General features: G+C 51.8%; 1 protein-coding gene across 1 annotated transcript in view; it reads right to left on the minus strand.

The window, feature by feature from the left end:
• The window catches only part of LOC144950589 (voltage-dependent T-type calcium channel subunit alpha-1G-like), a 192,747-nt gene that overhangs the window by 23,505 nt on the left and 150,045 nt on the right, over window positions 1-19,197 (minus strand). The window contains 7 exon segments of the mRNA XM_078880736.1: window positions 2,723-2,793; window positions 3,059-3,192; window positions 5,133-5,242; window positions 6,201-6,352; window positions 15,771-15,963; window positions 16,919-17,008; window positions 17,871-17,996. Coding sequence (XP_078736862.1) covers window positions 2,723-2,793; window positions 3,059-3,192; window positions 5,133-5,242; window positions 6,201-6,352; window positions 15,771-15,963; window positions 16,919-17,008; window positions 17,871-17,996 — 876 coding nt within the window.

Consider the following 19,197-nt stretch of genomic DNA (forward strand, 5'->3'; position numbering starts at 1 on the left):
CTCTTCTTAAAGAGGGGGACCACAAGGGCATCCTTCCAATCCTGCGGAACCCGTCCAGTGGTCCAGACTGTTGTTATGAAGTCATGTAGGGCAGTCTGTGCACAAACGCCACCCTCCCTCAGCATTTCGCTTGGAAGATCACCTCTGCCCGGTGCCTTTCCTGGTCTCAAACTCTGGATCGCCTTTAGTACAACCTCAACAGATGGCACCTCAGCCAGCCACTCACAGGGAGTGACTTCTTCAAATATTTGAGGCACCGCAGCCTCAGCAGGGTTATCCCCACTTTGTCCCACGATGTTTTCCATGTCAAGGGATTTCCCCTCCCCCAGGACTTGACAGAAATGCTCAGCAAATCTGCAAAGCTGTTTCTGGGGGTTGGAGACTGGATCACCGTTTTTTCCCCTAATGATGGTAATCGGTGTGGTGCTGCAGGTTACTTTTTTGATGGAGTAAAATAGGGATTTGTGATCGCGGGCCATTGAGGCAGACTCCATCTCCTCAGTAACCCGCGACCTCCACCCATCCTTGCAGTGCCTCACGGCTCTCCGAACCTCCGAGCAAAGGCTGCGGTAAGCCTCCTCATTCCCTGACGTGGGATGCTGTAGCCGATGAGAGTGGGCCTGTCGCTTTTTCTCAACTATCCTGAACACCTCCACTGTCAGCCAGGGTCTCTGGGGAGGTCTGGACCGCATACCCAAAGCAGCCATTGCAGCTGCATGAGTCACAGTCCTAAACCTCGCCCATTTACTCTCGACATCTGGAGGAGTGGGGGACGATGTAAACCCCAGCCACAAGCGATGACGAAATTCTCGCTTACAACTTTCATCAGCTAGCTGAGTCCAGGGGTCCTGGGTGTACATCCACCACTGGAGTGGAAGAATGGCAGGCACATCTTACAAATGGCAAGTCGATGGTCAGAGGGCAGATCAGCTCCACGGTAGGTCCTGGTGTGAAGGACATTGGCCCGCATCCGCTGTTCCGTCACTATGTAGTCCAGCAGATGTTCTTGCTTGGACCCGGCATGCATCCATGATGTTGTGTGGATGTGCCGATGCCGGAACAGCGTGTTGGTAATTACAAGCCCATGGGCTGCACAAAAATCTAACATCCTCCTACCATTGTTATTGAGCTGATCTGGCCCATGCCTTCCAATAACTCCAGACCAGGTGCCAGCATCATGACCAACTCGGGCATTGAAGTCACCCAACAAGATGACTCCATCCCGAGGGGCCACTTTAGCTAGCACCTGTGACAGGAGGTCATATAAGGCATCTGACTCATCGGCCTTGCCTGCATCCCTCCAGGGATGTTCGTCATCGGTGGGGGCATAAGTAACCATGACCACCACTCCTCGCCTCCGGTTGATGGGAAGACGAGCCCAAAGTAGCCTGGAGCTTACAGCTTCCCACACCTCACCGCCACGCTCCCACGCCCCCTTCATTCTTTTGTTCAGAAGAAGAGCCGCTCCCTGTTGTTTGGTAGTCTCCTGCCCCGAGTAGAGGACTGTCCACCCCTCATAATGGCAGGAGCCAGAGCCGGTCCACCGGACCTCCTGAATGCCACAGAGATTCAGGCGGTACCTGTCCAGCTCCCGACAGAGGAGTGGCAGCCTCTCCTCCGCAGTGAGCGTTCGAACATTCCACGTGGCCAAATGTAGTGTTTTTTTGTTGTTTCTGGAGGAACCCCGATGGTAAGGGTTCAGTCTCCTGGCTCCGCCAAAAGGGGTTTTGGCCAGGAGACGTCATAGACGCCTGTCCCCCCGGGGCCTCCAGCACAAGCTTAATACTTACATTTTTCAGTCGTGGTTTGGTGGTAATTAATTGAGGGTGGAGGGGTTTACAGCCCCTCGCACCCGTCCAGAGCCCCCATTTGGCCGCTGTGGTGGTTACAAACGTCATGAGGGGAGAGGCCAATTTAAATTGGCCCTCCCCCCACGGCATTGCCCACCACAGCGTTGCCGTCCGGCACCATGAGGAGTTAGGGGGTTATTTTTTCCGGACACGCACACACACATGCCCGCACATGCACGCACACGCACACACACATACACTCACATGCACACACACATGCACAGCGTTGTCCCACGTCCGGCCGCACAGCCGCATCTGAGTGTATTGAACCGCGTGGTGTAGTGACTTTTGGGTAGATTTCGGTGAGGCCGCGCACACACGCTCAGCCGGCCAAAATCGCACAGCTAACCGAACCGGCGTAGAGCAAGGACTTTACCGTGCACGCGGCTCACGCTGACATTCTGGTCACGGCGGGGCCGCTGAACACGTAGCAGTAGAGCTTTCGTGACCAGTATTTTTGGGTTAGATCACGTGAATATAAATGTGTGTCGGGTTTACTCTCCAGCGCACCGGTGCGCTGAACTAGTCACGGATTAGCATGTTAATATTAGCTGCCACACCCATCTCTAAATCTTTATAAACAGCTTGCCCTCAGAGGCTAACCTCCCTGTTCCTGTTGACGAAAGCTTGTGTTGCGATCGAAACATCATGATATTGTATTATTTTTTATTCACTTTATTTTAATTTTCATTTGTATTATTTTATTGTTATTATTTTTCTATCTACGTGACTTTACCGAAAGAACCATAGATCACAGTTAATAGTTGTTTATAGTTTATATTACGGAAAGTGACGATTACGCCTGTTACTTGCACCTAGACTGGTTGGAGTTAGACAAGAAGACGAGTCGGACGACGGACGTCGCACCTCACCTGCGGCAGGGCTTGCATGACGGTGTCGAGCAGCGCTCGCATTCCCGTCGCCATCTTCAGCAGCTTGAGCACTGGCACCACAGAGAGGAGGAGACAGAGAAGGGAGGGGGGACTCAAACAACAACAACAACGGCAAGCAGGCAACAAACAAACAACACCGGCGAATGCGCGGAGCGCAATCTACACGCGGTAACCAGACGAACGCCGGGGCGGCGAGTCCCAACGCCGCCACGTCGCTCGGCTTCCATCCTCCACGGGATCGGCACAATCGGGATCGGGCCGGGGGCCGGGAAGCCGGGGGGCCCGAGGGGTGGGAGGCCGGGCGGGCGTGATTACCCCGGGCGATGCGCAGCACCCTCATGATGCGGATGATGGTCGGGTTGATGGGCAGCGAGGCGTTGATCTCAATCTCCTCCAGCGTGATGCCCATGATGGACAGAAGGACGATGGCCACGTCCAGCTGGTTCCACCTGGCAGGCACCGCAGGGCGCGTCGGGGGAGTGGGGGGGGCAGAAGAGGGGGAGTGGGAGGGTAGAAGGGGTGGGAGCAGGGAAAGACCGTGTTTGTCACAAATGATGATCCGACTCTATCGGTCTATGGGGGACCTTTTGGCAGTATCCAAAATGATGAAAACTCAGGATGGGTTTTACCCCTTTCTGGCAATGAAACGGAAGTTGTGTTAATGTGTTCAAACACCAAATAGATGATACATTTTGCATGGCATCAAGTCAACAAGGTATCCCATAGATGTCGCTGCTGGACCCGAGCTAAAAGTGTTCTGATAATTGTATTGTCTTTGTACTGTTCACATGTTTGCGTTGTTCACTGGTCTGGTGGTGAGACGAGGCCATACAGAAGGCCGCTGTCTCTGGTGCATCATAGATTATCACTGTGTAACAAATGTACTTATTTATTATTCCTGGGTAGTAAGTGTTATTTCAGGGGCGGTTTCTTCATTAGGGCGATTGGGCGACGCACCACCAATGTCATTCAACCACAGAGTCACGCTAGCAGTCACTGTGCCTCTGGATATAGTCCAATCAGCGTCATGTCACGTTCTGTGGAGTACCGCCTCTTTTTGGGCGATTTCACTCCGGCTGAGAATCGCCCCGAGTGGCCCCATAGACTTACATTCAAAGATGTTTTTTTTCGACCGGGGGGCGCTGCAATGCATTCTCTATGGCTTCCGGGAGGGCTCGCACTAACGTGCTTACGTCATCATACGCAAGCACGTTTCATCCAACAATATTATTTGTCGCCACCTAGTGGAATCTTTAATAAAAGAAACTTGAGTGGATTGTATATTAATAGTGAGTATAGAAACAAACAAGATGTATTGTAAGAGTCACTTTATTTTTTATTAATATTAAAGAAGTGAAGTTGCCTTTACATGCTTAAGCTGTTAATTTATCCATTGCATGGGTGGACCTTATCCTTATCAATCATCCAGACATTTGCCCCCCCTGAGAGATTTTGCAGGAGCCGCCACTGTGTTATTTCCTAATTGCTTATGCCTCAACAGTACAGAAAGTGGCTATTATTCCACACAAACTTTGCTTTTGTGACCAGGACAGTGATATGTTGAAAGGTACCTATTTTCAAAGAAAAAACGTGTGCATTTGTGTCATTCCTTCACACAAAGTCCTCGTCACAAGAGCAACGTTTGTGGGGAATAATAGCCATTTTATATACTTTTGAGGCAAAAGCAATTGGAAAATAACACTACCCAGGAACAAAAATCGTGTTACATAGTGAATTATCAGAGCCACGTGTTGTTTGCATGTTTCGGCACAAGTAGTGTGTGCGGTTAATGCAGTAACTTGACGTCTTGCAGCAGGTATCATCATCTAGTTGGTGTTTGAATATCTTAACACAAGTCCCGTTTTATTGCCAGAAAGGGTAACACATGTTCTTAGTTTTCATCACAGTTGATATATATGTGATAAAAGTTTTGCTGGCTGGCTGGCACGTCACCTCACCGCACATCCGCGCAAGACACATCACCCGCATCCTCTAGCCCGGGTCGTGCGTCGCCACTCACGCAAACCGACCCTCCACCCCGGCCGCTAGTGCCGCACAAATGCTCGGGCAGTGCGAGTGCAACGATTATAACCGGCTGTACAATGCGCGTGCACACGCACACACACACTCTCACACGCACGCACCAACACGCATACACACCCACACGCGCACACAAATGCACACGCACACACGCGCATGCGCACGCATGCACACTCTCACACGCACACACATGCACACTCTCACACGCACACACGTACCAACACACGCACTCACACCAACACGCACACACCCACACGTGCACACACCCACATGCACACAAGCACCAACACGCACGCGCGCACGCACATGCGCAGACGCACTACTGGTCGCGTCGACGGACACTCCGTACCTCTCCTTGAAAAACCGCCGAAAGCCGAGGGCGATGAGCTTGAGCACGGCCTCGAGCACGAAGACGACGGTGAAGACGTAGTTGCAGTACTTGAGGGCCCGGTCCAGAGCCTGCGGGGACCCCACAAGGGGACGAAAACATTTTTGACCCCCGACACCCACCCACCGTGTCACCTGTCAGAGTCTGTTGGGGCCACGCGCTGCCGGCGAGTCGTCGCACCTACGAAGGCGGCCGCCTTTGTCTCCCCATCCCCACCCCCCCGTGGCGATGTTGACTTCGCACCACTACACCGGGTACTCGTTTGAGGCTGAGTCGACCGAGGGGAGGCTCATGACCCGGTTCTGATCATCGTCACTGGTGCAGGTGGCCGTGAGCGGGAATCGAACTCGGGTCGTAGCCGGGTTCGTAGCATAGCGCGCTCACCGCTGCACCGCCGCTCCTAACTCCAGTAATGCGCACAAAGATCCCCCGTGTTGCCTTAGCAGACTGCAGGGGCAAGTGCTGTCGGCGAGCACCTATGAAGGCCGGAACGGCACACGAGGGGGTGGGTGGCCAGCACCACGCCCGACCGCCTTTGTCTTCCCACTGGCGATGTTTATCACACCGCACCAGGTACTCATTTGAGGCTGAGTCGACACAACCACACACACACGTGAAAAGACACGGGCATGGCGATGATTACACCAACCCTCGCTGTTGCCTCCACAGTAGCGGTGCGTCGCAGGCAGCCACGATTAACTGAAAATATGTTTTTTATTTTACCAGGTGAGGCCCCACCGAGCTATGTAGTTCTTTATCAGAAGCAACCTGGCCACAAATGATAGCTCAAAGAAGTGGCTTATCACAGTGATTTTAAACGTGGAGGGAGAAGGCAGAGGACCCAGAGAAAAATCCACGCAGCCAAGGGGAGAGAGACACGCAAACTCCAAATATAAAACAGGCGTCAGGATGGGGAACGAAGCCACGACCTCCTGCATACCAGGTGAAGTCGTTAACATCTCCGCCACAAGATCAACAAGGGAAGAGGCCCCACCCCCCGCTTAACCCCACCGCCCCCCCCTCCCCCACCTTGGGCTGTGCGTAGTGCTCGATGGACATGGTGACGACGTTGAGGCCGATGATGATGGAGATGAAGAGGTCCAGGTAGTGGGCGGTGCACATCTTGTGGATGAGCAGACGCGGGCGTGAGTAGCTGGCCCAATACGGCTGGCGCTGGGCCTCTGCGGGGAGGTGGGGGGGAGGTGGTGGGGGAGGTGAGGGGGGAGGGGGGGAGGTGGGGGGATCAAGTCAGGAGAGGTGCCACGTCGCACGTCACGGAGCGTTTGGCTCGGATGAGTTAACTAAGCGACGGCGTGCGACGTCGTAACAACGTTCACAGGAACTTTCATTCGTCGCGTCCCCGCGAGCCGCAATCTATCCACTGCTGGATGGAGGAGGCTGTCTCCCGTGGTGCCGATGAGCGTGGTCGAACCCCACCCCTTCACGCAGCCCGCACTGACCAGCGTGGTGAAGTACGGTCAAACGACCTCCACCACGACGGCCGCGCCTCGGGAAAACCTCCATCCAGCAGTGGATTGATCAAGAGCCCTGCGAGTGGTTATACAGGGTGGCCCATAAGTCTGGAATCATAGGGGAAAATAACTAATTCAAACATTTTTGTTTCTGCAGGTCCAAGATGTCTCTGAGTAAGGAAGAACGAGTCCCGATAATTCTACTCGTAGGAAATTGGAGTCAGAGGGAGGTCGCTTTTGAATTTAACAGACTGCATCTGACTCCAGACTTATGGGACACGCCATAGTTTACACAACGATGAAAACACTTGACGGATCTTAACCGATTAAGTGCGACAATCGCATTGGTACAATAAATATATGCAGAAATACATTGAGCACTCGGTCTATTCATTCCTTCACGCGCGGCTACGTGAAACATTCCGGCGTAGCAAGACAACGACGATATTGCGGCCTGCTTTCGTGCCTCCAGTTACACCACGAAGTGCATCGGGGATGTTTCCAAATTGGGGAAACTTGAATCGAATTCCTCTCAATCGGCCCACCGCCTCCAGCGGCGGCTGTCAGCCAAAACGACGGCCACTTTGGCGCTCTGGTCAAACACTCGCGCTTGTTTCGTGGACCGCGCTGGCACCCAGCACGCTAACGTGAAATCGACACTCTTGGCCGTCGGGGGTGAAGGGGGGTGGTGGCGGGCTGCCGATAGGAATTGGCGGCAGAGAGGCAACGTTATTTCATACTGAAATGACGGACTGTGCTGCGAGGTCAATTTAATATGACAATGATTAATTGTATATCAAGGAAAGGCCACAATCAGCCCAAGGACTCCTTTTTGAGAGGGTCCTGCTACATTGGGTCTAGATTTTCACGATGTTTTTTTCGACAAGTCTATGATGAGCTGCGTTTATATTTATCATTCACGCGGCAGGGAAGCGGAGCACCCGGAGAAAGCCCCACGCCTTGCGTGAGAGGCGAGGGAGGAGGGGGGCAACGCTCTATACCCGCACAGAAGGAACAGATGGAGATTGGTCCACACGTTGCTCGACCGCCTCCTCCCTCGAGGCCCAACACGGGGAAGGGGAACTTTCCCGACATCGGCTCGTGATCCACAAACCCTCGCCACCTCCGCCACGCTGGACTGGGGAGGCCGTGCGGAGTCGCCGCCGCCGCCACCGTCCGGTTAACACGAGAGCAGTCTACATATCGTGACGTTCCGATACGCTGCAGAGAGGAGAGTTTCACGGTCTAACACTCGATTATCCGCGTTGGGTGGGAGTTATAATTCCAGGGCGCCGATTGAGTCGCAGTTTACATTCTCGGGCTCGGGCCACCGCGTGCGTCATTGCGACCGGGCCAAATGTGTGTCCGTCGTTGAAGGAGACAATTCGTGTGGCCGAATGTGGTGGCAGTAGCACGCACGCACGTGCGGCGTTTCGCTTGATGCTGCATCGTGCATCTGCAGGGCAGAGTCCCGGAAGTCGGAATATTCAGTTTAACACCCGGGTTGGATCGCGTGAATACAAATTTCGTGGGCTTACTCTTCAACACACCGGTGTGTGCTGAATTAGTAACGAATTGCCATGTGTTTTGTTTACGTGACAAACCCTTTACTAATTGGCTGTGTTGGGTGGTGGGCGGGTTTAACAAGACATCTATATTTACGCGGTCTAACCCAAAAAGAAATCCCCTTTATTACTTTAAATTATTATTATAATAATCGTCGTCGTTGGTGCGTCGTTTAAACGCTCGTGACAAAACGTGACGATTGAACTCGTTTCACTTTTGTCGGGTGGTGGAGGCTTCTCAACGATGACGCACGTTTGGGTCAGGCCGTGATCACGTGGTCTGACGTCGTTGCTGGGGGGCGAGTGATCCAACCAACTCCAAGAAGCAACGGACACGCTTACGCGTCGTTATCACCACCCCCTTCTCTGCCCCCGTTCTATCGAAGCCTAGCAAAACGAATGCGTTTTGTGCCCCAATTTACGAACATCTTGCATGTGTCCGCATCTTCGTTGTTAGTGGCCCAGCTTGGCTTACCTCCCCGCCGGATAATTGAGAGTTAACCGTTCAAACAGCATCCGGGTGTGTACGTATGTACATACAACACAAACCACACACCACGCGCACACACAACTGCTGCAACAGCAATACACATGCGTCCGTAATCGCTACAACTACATGCGAAATGCACGAGCATCCGATTTTTTTGCCATGCAACTTTGGGGGGGGGGGTCACCTCGCTCAATGACAGCCGGCTCATCGAGTTTCAAACAGCAGAGGCGGGGGAGGGGGAATTGCTGTTGACGTGAAAACTCTTTAGGGGGCTTAGATGTTGCCGCCACCCGTCTCAATTTAGTTATTGTCCAGGATCATTCCTCTTGTTGTTGTTGATGCAGCAGACTATCCTGGGTGAGATTCCCCAAGTCTCGTTAAATAGCCTCGCAATTGAGTTTTTCTGGCGGCTACAATAACGGTAACAAGTCGACGAAAAAACGCGACAATGCTCGCAAAAAGAACGACGATCCGAATTGCACGGTTTAGCACGGTCGGCGAGGAATGGTGCGAAAGAAGATCAACGTGTGTACGTCCTCTGGCCCAGTCCAGTAAACACACAACATTGGGCCAACGTTGGCACGTGGTTGGAATTGTGGGCCCAACGTTCAATGTTTACCGGCAGGTCTCTCGAGTTCGCCTAAAACAAATAATTTTATCTTAAAACTTGGAATCTTGCATCACTCAAAACAATGCGTCGACGTGCAAAGGGGGGCTTCCCTCTTCTTGCTAGTGGGAGTTTTTTTCCTCCTCTCTCCACGATACGTCGTTCTTAGTTTTTTGAATCTCAGAGACAGTCACCCTGGCTGTTTGATAGGGAAGTTGTTACGGCCTGGCCCTTATGAACCACAAGATGACCCAGAGTTTGAGCAAAAATCGGACACCAGGCAAATCGCGTCGGGTGCCGGCGGCCATGTGAGTTTTGTCATGAAGAAGGAGGTGCATTGAAAAGCTTTGAATTCAACCACTTTCTTAGGCCACAAACCAGTAAACATGCAAACATTGGGCCAACGTTCGAACGTTATCCAAATATTGGCTCAACGTTGCACTTTTACTGGGAAAGCACCAGGGGGAGGATCCCGCGACACTCTCAACGGCCTTCTTAGATCAGGAAAGTTGTCTTATTACTGATAACAGGAACTCTCTCAAAAGTTTATCATTAAATGCGGGTGCTTCAAGAGCAGAATTCTCAATTTAGTCAACAAAGCAACCTTTTGAAAGCCTGCCAAATGGATTATTTTGTTATGCGTAACCCAGCAGCAACCGCCGCAGGCTTTGCTCAATGACTTTAGGCCTCAGGGCAAAATCTCAAAATGGCCTCCACGCAACGCGGCCGCGAGAAAGCAAGCGACGGAGCTCGGCGAAAAACCGCGCCGCAGAAGCATAACGGGGGAAAGAAAAGAAAGAGCGCGCGGATCTTTCTGAGTCCGTTAGTGTTCTCCGGGAATGGGGGATTTGATTACATGGAAAAAAAATGAAACAGGAAAGATTAAGGAGGGGCAACGACAACAACAACCTCTACGTTATTAGTTTTAAATGACTGCCAAGAAAATGAATGGGCACACACTATGAGGGACCGAGTGGCATGGTGTGTTGGCTATTCGGGACCGAGTGACTGAGTGCGCTGGCTATGAGGGACCGAGTAACTTGCGGTGCACTTGCTATGAGGGGCCAAGTGGCTCGGTGCGCTGGCTATGAGAAACAGAGTGACTTGGTCCCTCATAGCAAGCACACTGCGAGTCACGCGAGTCACTCGGTCCCTGCTGAGAGACCCTCACAATGTCAGCGTCCGTTCGCGAGACCGCACGGGGGAACTGGCGATGCGGATCGGGGTGGGGGGGGGCTTTTGTGCCGTGTTCAGGCGATTTATTTTCCCTTCCGATTTTGGCGCAATGCCGAGCGCAACCTACGTCTTTTTCACGCGGTAAAGTCGACGCAGCATCCCCCTCTCGAAGTCACGAGCGAGCTAATGAATCAGCTCAAAGCCTCCTCCCCGTAAGCCACGCGGCCTCAGTGTTGGCCACCCCCACTCTGATTCCCCTCTCCCCCTCTCCGTCGCCTCCCACTGTGAAGACAGACTCGGCTCTGTGCAGCAGCAGGAGCAGAGGCCCCGATACAGCCTCTAACCTCCCCATCCTCACCTCTCCTGATTCTTTGCTCCCGTTTCTCCGTTCTGCCTCCCAACCTTTAACTCTCATTCCCCTCTCCTCTCTTCTCTCTCCCATTACATCCTTTAACTTTCATTCCCCTCTCTCCTCTCCCCTCTCTCCCGTTCCAAGCTTTAACTCTCATTCCCCTCTCTTCTGTCTTACCTCTCCCGTTCCTCTTTTCCCATTCATCGCTCTGTGCTCGGCTCTACTCCCCTACCCCGGTGGTGTGCCCGTCGGCATAAAAGTTGTGCTCGTTTTGATAAACACTGCACACTCTTCAATGCTCACACATGGGGTATGCATTGTGCTGTATGCATGTGCGTGCGTTGAACTTCTTTCGCGCTGTAAGTATCAGGCGTGGCCTCCCAAAGATCACGCGGGTCCCTTTAAGGATCACGTGGCACCCTCTAAAGATCACGTGGGTCCCTTTAAGGAGCACGTGGGGCCCTCTAAGGATCACGTGAGGCCTCTCCTGCGCCCACGCATCACGGTTTTCACGTTTTTTTCCCTCCATCACGGCAACAAGTCGAGTCATCACGCGGTTGGGTTTGTGTGCTCAGAGGAAGGTGCCATTGCCAAAATCTTTGCCCACTCGATGCGTAATTGACAAACACCGTTTTGAGTTTTTTCCCCACTATTGAGAGATCTTCTTCGGCCCCACACCACCGATTAGCGACAGTTGGCTACGTACGGTGCAAAAGAAGTTCAACATAATAGAGAAAAAATATAACGTTTTTATTTATTTTACCAAGTAAGGCCCACTGAGCCATGTAGCTCTTTTTCAGAAGTGACATGGCCACAAACGATAGCTCGACGAAGTGGCTTATCATCACGTGGAAATGTGAAGCAGCCCAATACTCTAAACGGATGTTTCTAAATGTGGAGGGGAAAACCCGGAAGGAGGACCTGGAGAAAATCCACGCCACCTGCTGTATAAACTCCAATTATACAGCAGGCGTCAGGATCAGGATCGAACCCGCAAAATCCTGTATACCAGGCGAGATAGTTAACATCTCTTAGCCACCGTGGCACCCTATACAGTACAGTATGTACATATGTCCCGGTTCCTTTGGAGTTTAGAGGTGGCAAAGAGTGGTTGGCCTGGGCCCTGGTAGAAGAAAGGAAATGTAAGTCTATGGGTGTATTTATGAGACAATGCGTGTCCACATCTCTACGTCTACGGGTTTCTATGCGAGTCTATGGGTTTAGAGGTGAGTCTGCAGGTCTCTATATAGGTATGGAGGCTTTTGGGTGAGATCTATGGGTCGAAAATTCGATGAAAGTTTTATATGTAGATCTGAGGGTCTATACTTGCGCCCATGGGTCTCTATTTAAGGATACTGGTTTCTATATGATTTTAAAGGTCTCTTTGTAGGTCTACGATTCTCTGAGTAAGTCTATGGGTCTTCATTTAACACCACCGGCTGAGTATCTGCTGCCGGAGATTCACATCACCCAGAGTTTGTCAGAATGTAGCCAAAAACTCCGATGAATAGAAACTATTAGCAGTGCAGTGAAAACTGCTAAATCCAGGTGATATTATGTATATGGCAAGTTTGAAGGCATCACTAGACCCCATTTTTGAAGCTGTGCAAAAATCCCCACACCTCTCGTGGATATCTGTGGTTGGTCTGTGTGACGGACGTAAACGCTGTTCACGACGGTTAGAGTTGTGTTATCCATGATAGAGGTGTTTTGGGGTCAGATCGTGTGAATATAAAAGTTGCGTCATTAAAGCCACCACCACCCGACCACACAGTCAATCAGTAAAGGGGTTTGTCACGTAAACTACACGTGGCAAATTCGTTACTAGTTCAGCACACAGCGGTTGTGTGCTGGAGATTTTGATAATGTTGACGTTCTACCCACTACAACATTTAAAATTATAGTGTAGTGTATAGTGTAGTACACTAGTTCAACACTAACTGGTTGTGTGTAGGAGAGTAAACCCACTACAACATTTACCATTATAGTGTAGTGTATAGTGTAGTGTATAGTGTAGTGTATAGTGTAGTATACTCGTTCAGCACTAACTGGTTGTGTGTTGGAGAGTAAATCCATTACAATATTTACAATTATAGTGTAGTGTATAGTGTAGTGTATAGTGTAGTATACTAGTTCAGCACTAACTGGTTGTGTGTTGGAGAGTAAATCCACTACAATATTTACAATTCGAGTACCATGACGTTTCGCCGGTAATTACAGCAACAACACCAACCAGCAGCATCGTCAGGCGAATAGAAAGAGAGTTGTGGAGAAATCCTCCTCCTGTTTCGGTCTTAAATAGAAGGGGAATCAATTATGTTGGTTAACATTGGTGGCGAAAGCCCACGTGTTAAAGTTGTGTTATCGTTCAGTTCGTTAGAGCTGTGTTAGCATTTTAGTAGCCAAACACAAAGTTAAACCACGTTTGTGGAACACAAAATGAATGGAAGAAATGGAACGTTCTATACCTTTGCTCAGATACTTATTTGCCATAATTCTCACAAGCATCTGGCTTTGTTCGACTGCAAACAGCGACACTGGGGTGGTGGTGGGGAGGTGGGGGGGGGAAGGAGACAACAGAAATTTCAGCAAAAGAAGATGACGATTACGGCCACACGGTGTTTTCTCTCTCCGTCGTTACTGCACGGCCATCATCGGTTCGAGACTGATCGCCGATCGGAAGAAAAAAATAACGCCGCTCCAAGTTGCAACGCCGCGCAGCGGCTTCCGCGCGTGGAGAGGCATAGAAGGCCACAGGCGAAGGGGCAAGGGGGCAGCCCTGATACGGGATGCCGCCAGCAATCGCCCAAGCTCTATAGTCCTATATTGGGGATGGTTCTTTTCTTTTTTTGGTTCCAACATGGAACAGGGTCCGAGGAAATCGGCCTAGAGCCCGCTCTGTTGAAGTCGCTTCCGTCAGCAGTGGCACGAGAGAGCGACCTAATGCAGGGCTGTGCCTTTAGCATTGCCTGCTCCCCACACCGACCTCTTCCCTCGCGAGGTCCCGCGCCTGAACAACAGCTACAAGAACTCGGCGTATTAAAACCAACTCAGTGCCGTGCACGCAGAGCCGTCCCTAAGGCAGACGGCAAGCCGGGGCGACTGCCCTGGGCTCCGCGCTTTGGGGGGTTGTCAGCGGTAATGCCCCCGCTTTAGTTTGAAGGCCTTGGGGTTGGTTTGGCCCGGCCCGGCACACCACCCTCTGAACGGCCATGCCTTCGATGCACCTCACGTCAACCGATCCAACACCCCCGATGCAGTCTAGGCCAAGCAAACCCTCCCCCCCCACCCACCCCCATCGCCAATGGCAGTTTTCTGTGTGTGCTGCACTACCACGCTCCCCCATCTGTTTTCAAAGGCCACGCGCGCACGCACGGCGATGTTACGGACGAAACCCGCGGCGCAGCACCGAGTGTCGGCGACTCTCTCACTACGTGTGTGCATACTACGCTACGTGTGTGCACGCTACGCTACATGTGTGCACGCTACGCTACGTGCGTGTGTGTGCGTGCATGCGTTAGTTCTACGGCCGGCGAGCTACAGGCGGATGAAAAGTCGCGCAAAATGTTGGAGACGGGTGTGGCAAGCCGCGAGATCGCCATCGGTAAGGTTTTCTTCTTACCGCCGGGGACCCTGGGAAAAACAGACGTCGCGTCGACGTCGTTGTCGAGGCCGCGGCGTTTCGGGCCAAAAAAGAAGCTTTGCGTTTGCCTCACCTCGTTAGCTCCGCGAAACCGTCGCCATCGCCACCGTCGTCGTTTGCCAGCGCCAATAGAAATCTGCAGGAAGTTGTTAAGTCGCTCCCGGTGTACCCGCGGGGTCACAGAGGACCCGGTACAGCTCCTGGACAGGGCTTCTGCTCGTGGTGGTCGCCGTTGTCCCGTTTATAATTTCTCAATTGTCTCTACTGCATTGGTTGATGTCTATGTCTCGTGTGTACTGTCAGTGTCTCTCTTGTACTGTCACTCACACTTGTACTCTCTGATGGTGGCGGTGGTAGTGGCGGTGGTAGTGTAGGTGGCGACACTTCATGTGGCCTCAAGGTGCACATAGCCTGGCACAAGCGTCGTGGTGACGTCACCGCCACTTAATGGCGAATGGCGGTTGTTGTTGTTGTTGTCGGTGGTGGTGGCGTTCGTTGTGGTGGTGGCATTGGTGGTGGTGGTGGCGTTGGTGGTGGTGGCATTGGTGGTGGCGGTGGTGGTGGTGCTGGTGCATCGGCCAGTCATCTCAGTCAGTCAACCCATGGTCTGTCTGTGGCCTCCTGCTAGCGGGCGTTCGACACTTCACGTGGCCTTCAAGTGCACATGGCCTGGCACATGGCCTGGTGGTGACGTCACGGCCGCTTAGTGGCTGAATGGCGGCTGTCGTCGTTGTTGTTGTTGGTGGGGGAGGGCGGTTGTTCATAGCCGCCGCGTCCGGGAGATGGACTCCAACGGGAGACCTCCGGGTGAGCGTTGGCAATGTGCCGACCATCACATCCCGAGCGCTTGCTGAAATAACAAGCCCCCCCCTTTTTGGAACAACTATCGCTAAGAACAACGTCGTCAACAACAACAACCACGTACAGTCGTCGTCAACAACAACCACGTACAGTCGTCGTCAACAACAACAACCACGTACAGTCGTCAACAACCTCTCCGGCATCGTCCGTCACTGATAACTCCCGTGACTTACGCATCTGTGTAACGGGATTTAACAAACAACTTAAGAACTGCCGCAGATTTCCCCTCGACCGTAACGACGGCTGTGGCGGAGGATCGGGTGGTGGAAGGGGATCGGCCATCGGCCGGTCCACCGGTGGGATGGCAGAGAGAGAGAGGAAGGGAGAGAGGGAGGGAGAGAGGAGGGAGGCCTACTACTGATTTGGCGATGGGACGGACTCAGGAAGGTCTCGCGTGACGGGGTGTACCGACCATTGCGCCAGGTTTCCTTACTGCGCCTTTTCTTCTCGAGCCGCTGCTGCCGCCTGTCCTCCCTGCGCTTGGTCTCCTCTTCCTCCTGCTGCTGCCGGCACTTGTGGAAGTTCTCCACCACCACGCCGACGAACATGTTGAGCACGAAGAAGCCGACGATGAGCAGGAACGAGATGAAGTAGAGGAGCATCCAGGGGTTGTGGTTCTGCCTGGGCTGAGGTCCGGGAGGAAGGGGGGGGGGAGGAGATAGGAGGGAGGAGGAGACGGTGATGGTGGTGGAGAAGGTGGGGGAGGAGAGAGAGGAGGGGGGGAGATGATGGTGGTGGTGGTGTAGAAGGTGGGAGAGGAGAGAGAGGAGGGGGGGGGGAGATGGTGGTGGTGGTGGTGGAGAAGGTGGGGGAGGAGAGAGAGGAGGGGGGGGGAGATGGTGATGGTCGTGGAGGAGAAGGAGGAGGGGGGGACAGGATAGGAGGGAGGAGGAGATGATGGTGGTGGTGGAGGAGGAGATGATGATGGTGGTGGAGGAGGAAGAGGCGGAGAGATGATGGGGATGGGAGGGAGGGAATGATGGCAGGAGGTGATGGAGGAGTGAGAAGGAGGGAGGAGAGATAGAGAAGGGGCAGGAGGAGATTGGAGTACGATGAATGAGAAGTGAGGAGGAGTCAGGAGAGCGAGGGGGGCATAAGGGAGGAGTGAGGAGTAGGAGAAGGGAGAGGAGTGAGGAATATGTGTAGCGAGAGAGAGAGAGCTTTATGGCCACTGGTGGTGGTGGTGATGTTAATAGTTAAAATGGCGGCGATGATGATAGTGATGATTTCGACACTGACGTCACCGATGATTGCAGCGACACTGACGCTGCTGATGATGATGATGACCGTGATACCAGTGACGATAACAGCGACACTGACGCAGCTGATGATGATGCCAGTGATGACGATGACAGCGACACTGACGCTGCTGCTGATGATGACGACAGTGACACTGATGCTGCTGATGATGGTGACAGTGACGATGACAGTGACATTGACACTACTGATGATGATGCCAGTGATGACGATGACAGCGACACTGACGCTGCTGCTGATGATGATGATGGCCGTGATGATCGTGACGACAACGCGATGGTGACGCCGGTGGTAGTGCTGCTGCTGTCCATGAGCAACCTTCACCTGCTGGTTAACCCCCACGGAGTCGAGGCCGTTGTACATGATGTCCACCCAGCCGTCGCGCGACGCCATCACGAACAGCGACATGAGCGCCTGCACGCCACAGCGGCGAGGGGGCATGCACACGCAGCGTCATCCACTCGACGCTCCTCTGAAAATGGAGCGTAAATGTCCGAACCATTCTTTGTTGCTGGGCATCTTTTTTTTATTTGTAATGCGGTTGTTCTTGCACTGATCTCTACCTAGTTTAACACATAAGCTTTCGCGACCAATATCATCCGTATGGCTATTTTAATACACATAATAGACAGGAAGGACAAGATCAAAGGGCTCGCATAATGCACATGCATAATGTACGTTGACTCAGTAATCCCCCCCAACTTTGTGCAAGAGCGCAGAAGTGTGGTCACCACATCTACGCCTCTATATAAGGAACGAAACAGGTAGACTTCTCCACAAAATTGGCTGTGTCCTGATGAAGCTATTTGTAATTATTGGAGAAATGTCGTACTCAGATTGTAAATGTTGTGGCTTGGCTTTCCAACACACCGGTGTGCTGTACTAGTGACGAATTGGCATGTTCTGTTTACGTGACAACCCTTACTAGTTGGCTGTGTTGGGTGGTGGCGGGTTTTAACAATATTTATGCGATCTAACCCAAAAAAGACTCTGTTATGGATCTCTATCTGGCAGTCTTTGATCTCTGTCTGGCTGTCTATGACCTCTATCTGGCAGTCTCTGATCTCTGTCTGGCTGTCTATGACCTCAATTCGCTTCAGTGCTGCACTTTTGCTTCTACCTCTGCTGCTTTTGCCATTTTGCGTGAGCCAGGTCACTCACCGCTTTGCAAAAGATACTGACGGTGGGGGTCGGAGGGGCCTCCCCTCCGCCCCATCAACGCTTGGCACGCCGCCGTCACCGTCGCCGTCACCGCCGCCGCCTCCGCGGCCCTCACCTGGCCCAGGTTGTCGAAGTTGTATTTGTATCGCATCCACTTGAGCTGGTGCGCCTCGCAGTCGGAGCGGTTCGCCACCCGCAGGGCCTCGGGCGCCTCGCAGTAGTAGAACTTCCCCTTGAAGAGCTGAGGACGGACGCAGAAAAAGAAACGGCAACAGATACTTAAAAAAGAAACGCGAGCAGATGATCATGTTTTTTGACGGGGGACGATGTCACTCGGCTGGCCTGGGAACGCCTGGGAAGTCCCCAGGCAGGGCTAAAGTCTGTGTATAGTCTTGTATAGTGTAGTGTATAGTAGTGTGTAGTGTAGTGTATAGTGTAGTGTATAGTGTAGTGTATAGTGTAGTGTATAGTGTAGTGTATAGTAGTGTAGTGTATAGTGTAGTGTATAGTAGTGTATAGTGTAGTGTATAGTGTAGTGTATAGTAGTGTATAGTGTAGTGTATAGTGTAATGTATAGTGTAGTGTAGTGTGTAGTGTATAGTGTAGTGTATAGTGTAGTGTATAGTGTAGTGTATAGTGTAGTGTAGTGTGTAGTGTATAGTGTAGTGTATAGTGTAGTGTATAGTGTAGTGTATCGTAGTGTATGGTGTAGTGTATAGTTGTGTATAATGTAGTGTATAGTGTAGTGTATAGTAGTGTATAGTGTAGTGCATTGTCGTGTATAATGTAGTGTAGTGTATAGTAGTGTATAGTGTAGTGTACAGTGTAGTGTATAGTGCAGGGGCGGTTTCTTCATTAGGGCGATTGGGCGACGCACCACCAATGTCATTCAACCACAGAGTCACGCTAGCCGTCACTGTGCCTCTGGATATAGTCCAATCAGCGTCATGTCACGTTCTGTGGAGTACCGCCTCTTTATGGGCGATTTCACTCCGGCTGAGAATCGCCCCGAGTGGCCCCATAGACTTACATTCAAAGATGTTTTTTTTCGAATGGGGGCGCTGCAATGCATTCTCTATGGCTTCTGGGAGGGCTCGCCCTAACGTGCTTACGTCATCATACGTAAGCACGTTTCATCCAACAATATAATTTGTCGCCACCTAGTGGAATCTTTAATAAAATAAACTTGAGTGGATTGTATATTAATAGTGAGTATAAAAACAAACAAGATGTATTGTAAGAGTCACTTTATTTTTCATTAATATTAAATAAGTGAAGTTGCCTTTACATGCTTAAGCTGTTAATTTATCCATTGCATGGGTGGACCTTATTCTTATCAATCATCCAGACATTTGCCCCCCTTGAGAGATTTTGCAGGAGCCGCCACTGGTATAGTGTAGTGTCTAGTGTAGTGTATAGTCGTGTATAGTAGTGTATAGTGT

Source organism: Lampetra fluviatilis, chromosome 58, assembly GCF_964198595.1.
Source record: "Lampetra fluviatilis chromosome 58, kcLamFluv1.1, whole genome shotgun sequence".
NCBI classification, from domain to species: Eukaryota; Metazoa; Chordata; class Hyperoartia; order Petromyzontiformes; family Petromyzontidae; genus Lampetra; species Lampetra fluviatilis.